This window comes from Etheostoma spectabile, chromosome 6 (genome assembly GCF_008692095.1).
Source record: "Etheostoma spectabile isolate EspeVRDwgs_2016 chromosome 6, UIUC_Espe_1.0, whole genome shotgun sequence".
Taxonomy (NCBI): Eukaryota; Metazoa; Chordata; class Actinopteri; order Perciformes; family Percidae; genus Etheostoma; species Etheostoma spectabile.
Window position 1 is genome coordinate 16,761,390 of NC_045738.1, and position 6,251 is coordinate 16,767,640.

At 41.2% G+C, this 6,251-nt stretch overlaps 1 protein-coding gene across 1 annotated transcript in view; it reads left to right on the forward strand.

The window, feature by feature from the left end:
• ntrk1 (neurotrophic tyrosine kinase, receptor, type 1) overlaps positions 1–4,793 on the forward strand; it is a 30,468-nt gene extending 25,675 nt beyond the window's left edge. The window contains exons 15-17 of the mRNA XM_032518511.1: positions 107–347; positions 1,048–1,206; positions 4,602–4,793. Of these exons, the coding sequence (XP_032374402.1) occupies positions 107–347; positions 1,048–1,206; positions 4,602–4,787 (586 nt within the window). The 3' untranslated portion in view covers positions 4,788–4,793. The remainder of the gene's footprint in view (positions 1–106; positions 348–1,047; positions 1,207–4,601) is intronic.
• The last annotated feature ends 1,458 nt before the right edge of the window (positions 4,794–6,251 follow it).

Consider the following 6,251-nt stretch of genomic DNA (forward strand, 5'->3'; position numbering starts at 1 on the left):
TTCTTATCACACATATTACCCTGTTAACTGTCTAACATGGCAGAAATGCCATTAAAAGCAGCCTTGAGCCAAAATCACTCACATGTTCTTTGTGTGTCATCTGTAGAGCTCACGGCCCTGATGCCCGTATCCTGGAGGAGACCAAGATGCCCCCGCTGGGTCAGCTCACTCTGCCTCAGATGCTCCACATCGCCGCCCAGATCGCCTCAGGTATGGTCTACCTGGCATCGCTGCACTTCGTCCACCGTGACCTGGCAACCCGCAACTGTCTGGTGGGGGAGGGCCTGGTGGTCAAAATCGGAGACTTTGGCATGTCCCGAGACATCTACAGCACAGATTATTACCGGGTAAGTGGCTGGTAAAGCTACTAACAAGACTTACGTTTTTTTTTCTGGAGATGAAAACTTGACAAAGATGATGTTCTCAAAATTATTGTTTCAGGCCATTCCAATTATTTTCTACTCAGGCCTAATGGCATTGAGAAAAGTTTGTTTGTTTATTCATGGTCAATAAACATAATTAAATCATACCTACTTTTTTGGAGAAAAAAAAAATAAGCAGAAATTATGAATTGTTTTACTAATAGTTAAGATCAGAGGATGATAGTGGATCACAGTTATGTTCAAGTTTAGGATTCTGTTTTGAAACTATTTAAAACCTTTTATAAATGCAGTAAATTTAATAAAAACATTCAAAATTCATTAAAGTGATAAATAATTTTATCCGTATTAATTTAGTAGAAAGAAACCCATGTTTCGGATACTTTAAAAACAAATTTCACCTGAGGAAAACACAAGGGTTAAGCTATTAACCCTGGATGTTCAATACCTATTGTCCAGATTGTCTACCTCACATTGATTTCAAACTGCTAGTTATAGATAGTCTAGAGCTGAACAGGAATCTGTTTGAGATTTACTAAAAAAAATAAAAAGTATGTTAAAAAGATGATATTCGGTCAACAAATCAAAGTGGATTCATGTTCACCTTGAGACTTCCATATTGCAACAATGATGAAACATACATACATTGGCTCGTCCCACTCCTCAGGTGGGCGGACGCACGATGCTGCCGATCCGCTGGATGCCCCCGGAGAGCATCATGTACAGGAAGTTCACCACAGAGAGCGACATCTGGAGCTTCGGTGTCGTCCTCTGGGAGATCTTCACCTACGGCAAACAGCCCTGGTACCAGCTGTCCAACAGTGAGGTGGGTTGGGTCGCAAATATTTTAATATACCTTTTATTTAACACCAAAGGAAACACCCACACAAACATGTCTCATTTAAAGGGTCAATTATAAAAAGACATTTTCTCACTTACCGGTATCTAGCTATCCAGATAGTGAAGGCAATAGTCAAGTTGATCCAAAAACAACAAAAGAAAAATTCTGAAACACTAGAAAGACAAAACACTGGAGGAAACTCTGAATATACACTGAAAACCAGACACAAGCACAGACAATCTGAGCCAGACACAATAGAACGCCAAGACTAGTATACACAAGGAAAGGAAGGAGGAAAGGAGGGTGACACGAGGGCTGACGAGGGCTGACGAGGAACAGGTGAAACACATCAGGGCAGAGCAGACACTCAAAAAGGAGGGAAAACACACAGGGCAGGACATGAAAGAAGACATGACAGAACCTACGAAAAACCAGGAAGTCTAGCCATTCTGCATTTCTTTCATCAGGCTTTCTGAAAAATTGAGCGTGTCTTTGTTTTTCTTGTGTGTGGGTAATTTGGGGGAACTGTCCTTTTAAAGTGAAAAGATAAAACTACAGGCAATTATCTTGTGTAATAAATTCTTCCCTACATTTCTCAAATATTTCCAGTTAGCTGATTTACCTACAATGTGTGTGAGAGAGGTGATATTCACTGTTGAATTTGTACCGCGTTTTTAAAATCACCGTGCAACTGCTGTTGACCTTCTACAGTAGCAGACAAGCTAGCAAAGTTAGCAAAAACTAGCTGACCGCTGCCTTTAAATCATCTAGCCCACGGAACTCTCCGTAAAACCACTTTTTTTTGTTTCTACAATTACATAAACTTGTTCAGATTAAACAGAGAGATACTATTTGTTAAATAGTAAGTTATAGAGGTGTTGGGAGGGGAACTTTACCTTGGTTAGCTAGCTGAGCTAATCTTAAGCTATTCTGGCTAATGGACATATATGTTGGTGGACTCAATCAATAACATGAATACTGGTAAGCTTATTTACCAAATTTCTGAAATATACTTTAAAATATTTTGCACAAATGTTTTTTTGGGGGGCTTTGTCACCATAAAGAGCCATTGCCTTTCTGTGGCAATGAATGCTGAGAGCAGTGACAGTGAATTAAAACCATACATTTATGGTCAAACTCACTATAAGGCTCGATAAAGCTGAGGGGAGCTGCAGGATGATAAATCAGGTTCATGTTGTTTTTACATTGTCATTTGATACATGAATAAAAATATTGATTATCCTATATGTTAAATTAACCAGATGTTTTTTTCAAGCCATACAATTGCAAACACATAAATGGCAGCCTGAAATGTTTTGGTGCTTCCATGGATACTTCAGAGCATGTGTTGTTGAAGTTTTTCACTGCTCTGCACTCTTAAAATGATCAATAAATTAATAGTAATTAAGCGCAGTCCAGTCTAGCCTTTTTAACTCGAGCACCAAGAAGTGGGACTCCATTGTGACCACAGTGGTGCTATTACAGGCCGAAACCTTCTCTCCTTTCAAGACGGGTAGATCACTTTTCCCTGGCACTCAATTCTAATCTCATTGGCTCTCATTTTTGCCCAGGGCCAATGAGTTTTAACCTTGTTAATCTAATCTGTCTCAGCCAATGAGGGAATAGGTGATCATGTTGCCCAAACACACAGTGGAGGAGATAAATCATCCCAAAATACCGATCCATGCGTGCTGTAGCGACAGCTCCCATTTTGGGGCACTCATGGTGAGTTTTTCTGTCCCTCCCCAGTGAAGGCCATCTCACAGCTCTTATTTCCGCCCCGAGGAGCGAGCATCGACTAGGGATAATCGAGGAGCTATAGCCGAGTTACACGAGAGCAGCTTTCCCGGAAGCTGTGTAGCTGAAAGCCGTTGCTAGCTCCGCCCATACAGCTGACAAATTCATGTGACGCTTCAGAGGAAAGGACACCTCATCCCACTAAAAACACATTTGCTCGTTTCCTCTCTCCTCCCATGATTCCTTGCGTCTCTCCTGTGCCTCCTCGGTGGGCATGAACGACATGAGATGCAGCGACTGTGTTGAGCTGAGTAGGCTGACTGACAGGCCATTTTGGTGTGAATTGACTCTACGCTAACAGACCTCTTCTGTTCATTGGATCAGGCCAAGGTTAACAATGTGGAAGAGATTGAGTCAGTAACCCTTCAAATGGAGAGCGCTGTGAAATCCTCTCTTTCATCCTCAACAGTAATTTATTCCTGAGCAGCAAGAGCTTGTGAATTCAATCAGTTATTATAGCCATTAGCTGGAGGTTGTTCACATTGTGACTGCTTTCATTTGTTGCAGAAGTCTCCGCTAATGCACATGCATCTATAGATCTGTGGATACGGTTGTTGGGCCAAAAGTATCTGTTTGTTAAAAACAAATGTGTATCCTTGATGCAGCGTACACTATTTATCTGAATTGATTTGAACACACTTCAGAAATCAGAGGTGTCTCCACCAGCAGGTCTATGTTTTCACCATCCATTGAAATATCTAAGCAACTACTGCATAGATTGTACAGATATTCAAGTATTATTTCTCCCAAAAAACAATGGCTAGTCTATATCCTTCGCATTCCACTTCCGGAATTTCCTCGGTGCTGCAGGAAATTCGTACTGATGCATGTATTTCCTGTTTTCTTCCAATTTCTTTGTGTTGGAATTTTAAAATTGGTGGATGTAAGAGGACTATTGTTAACTGCTCCTCAGATCTCTGCGGGGTAAAATCTGAGTTTTCTCTTGCACAAATATTTTGCTGCTGCTCTATGACAATTCTGATTGGTTTAAAGAAATGTCATTAAACCAGAGCACGTTTTCCTCCCATCCCTGAATGCTATATGGACTAGCCAGACCCTCCTTCAGCGCACTTTGGAGGAGGGTCTGGCAAAGCGAGACTAATGATTACCTGAATTTTCCTCTGATGCCACCATGAGGTTTTGATTTTATATTCTGTAGCAATGTTATTTATTCATTGTTCATGCACATTTTGTTTTTTTACTGAAATATCTCAGCAACTACTAGATGGATTGCTTTGAAATTTGGTGCAGACATTCATGGTCCCCAGAGGAGGAATTGCAAAACCATTAATCCCCGGAATGTCCATTAATCCCATCAAAGTTTATGACTAAATATCTGCAAAACGTACAACATTTCCATCATCTTCAGCTGCACTTTGTGTTAAGCGCTAACTCGCAAATATTTGCGTACTGACACGCTAAACCAAGACATGTTTACCAATCATACATCAACATGAACAGTTTGAGGGGGAATTTAGAGATGTTCACAAAAGAGCTTAAAACATGATGCATCCTGGATTATCTGAGGACAGACTATATTTCCTGTTAATATAACATTATATTTAAATTCCCATCTCCAACAGGCCATCGAATGCATCACGCAGGGACGAGAACTGGAAAGGCCACGCACCTGCCCAAAGGAGGTGTACCTGCTGATGCAGGGCTGCTGGCAGAGAGAGCCCCAGCAGAGGATGGTCATCAAGGACATCCACAGTCGTCTGCTGGCCCTGGTCAAGAACCCGCCGGTTTACCTGGATATCCTGGGCTAGAAGGGGCCGAGAAGCAACCTGGGAGTGGATATTCAAAAGGCTGGGGAGAACATTGGTTCCTTTAATTCTAATCAAGGGTAATTACTTTGAACAGGTTTCTCTTGGTTCGAGTTTAAAAATATGTCCCGATGCTTGATGGACGAACCACCTGCAGTGACCTTTCCTCATCCCGGCTCGACCCCGACCCGTTTACTGCCCCCGTCGTTCTCCGGAAACCTGTCAAATGTTTACCAAAGTGTTTAATGTTTATCTGAAGTGGGCTCAGTCAGATGGAGAGACATGCATGGATATGTGCTGAGGTAACTGTATATGGGCTTTACGTTGCTGGGAGTGCAATCTCAAATGATGGCTTGTCGGGGGATTTTGGCTCTGACGTCCCTGCAAAGATTCGTGAGCTGAGCTGTGATACATTTTATACGACTCTACGGCAATGCAAGGCAATTAGCAAAGTAAAACAGATGATTACAAGAAAGGGCACTTCATATCATGAGTCAATTTTTGTCAGATTTGGGCGCCGCAGACAGTTATTTGTACAGTATTGTGACTGATTTTGGACACGTTTTGATAAGGCTTTCAGAAAATGTATATAAGATATCAAAGTTGTACAATCAAAACCTTGGAAAGCTTGTTTGTTTCTGATGTGTCAAATCCAGTGTATCATATGAGTATTTTTCAAAAACTGAAAATGTCATATATTAGCAGTGAAAGTGTGTGTTTACATTTAACGTTGTTGAATATGAAAAAAAGAAATACTTCCAAAGAACAACCTTTTGACCCGCAGCCTGCCTGCGACACTCAGGAGTGGCTTTTGTACAAATTAGTGATGTTTAACATGTAGACGTTCCAAATCAAAGCACTGCAGTGAAATTCAGTAAGGGGGTATGATGGTGGGAGGTGACACACTGGGATGGTTTGAGAGGCAACAGATGGATTAAAGTGAGTGAAACCCCAGGAGGAGAGGGACAGATGGCACTGACACAGAGACTGGAGGTCCTCCACGGGAAAAAAAAGTTTAAAGTCAACCAAATGGGGCATTTAGAAAGACCATTGGGATACCTTTACGTGTAGATACTACATGTACATATTCTGTATTAGTCTAAAAATATATATATATATATATATCTTCATGTAATGTTACTTCAGCACTTTGTATATTGTCTGCCCTTAAAAATAAACAAACTTGATTAAAAAAAATGACTGCTCAGGAACATCCCTCCACATCAGTCAATCCATACTGATCCATTGTATGCTTTAGAGTGAACAATGATTCGGGCCGCCGTCTGTACTTTAATTTAGACATCTTAAGAAGGCGATTAAAGAGCCTTCTATTATTTTTGACGAACTAATCAGCAACCTGCGACGTCTCCACGGGATCCTCAGCAGATGAGTATTGAAAAGGAATAATCAACTTTCATATTGCCTTTCCGCCGGGCCTTCAGCAAGCAAACCCTTCTCTCTACCTAT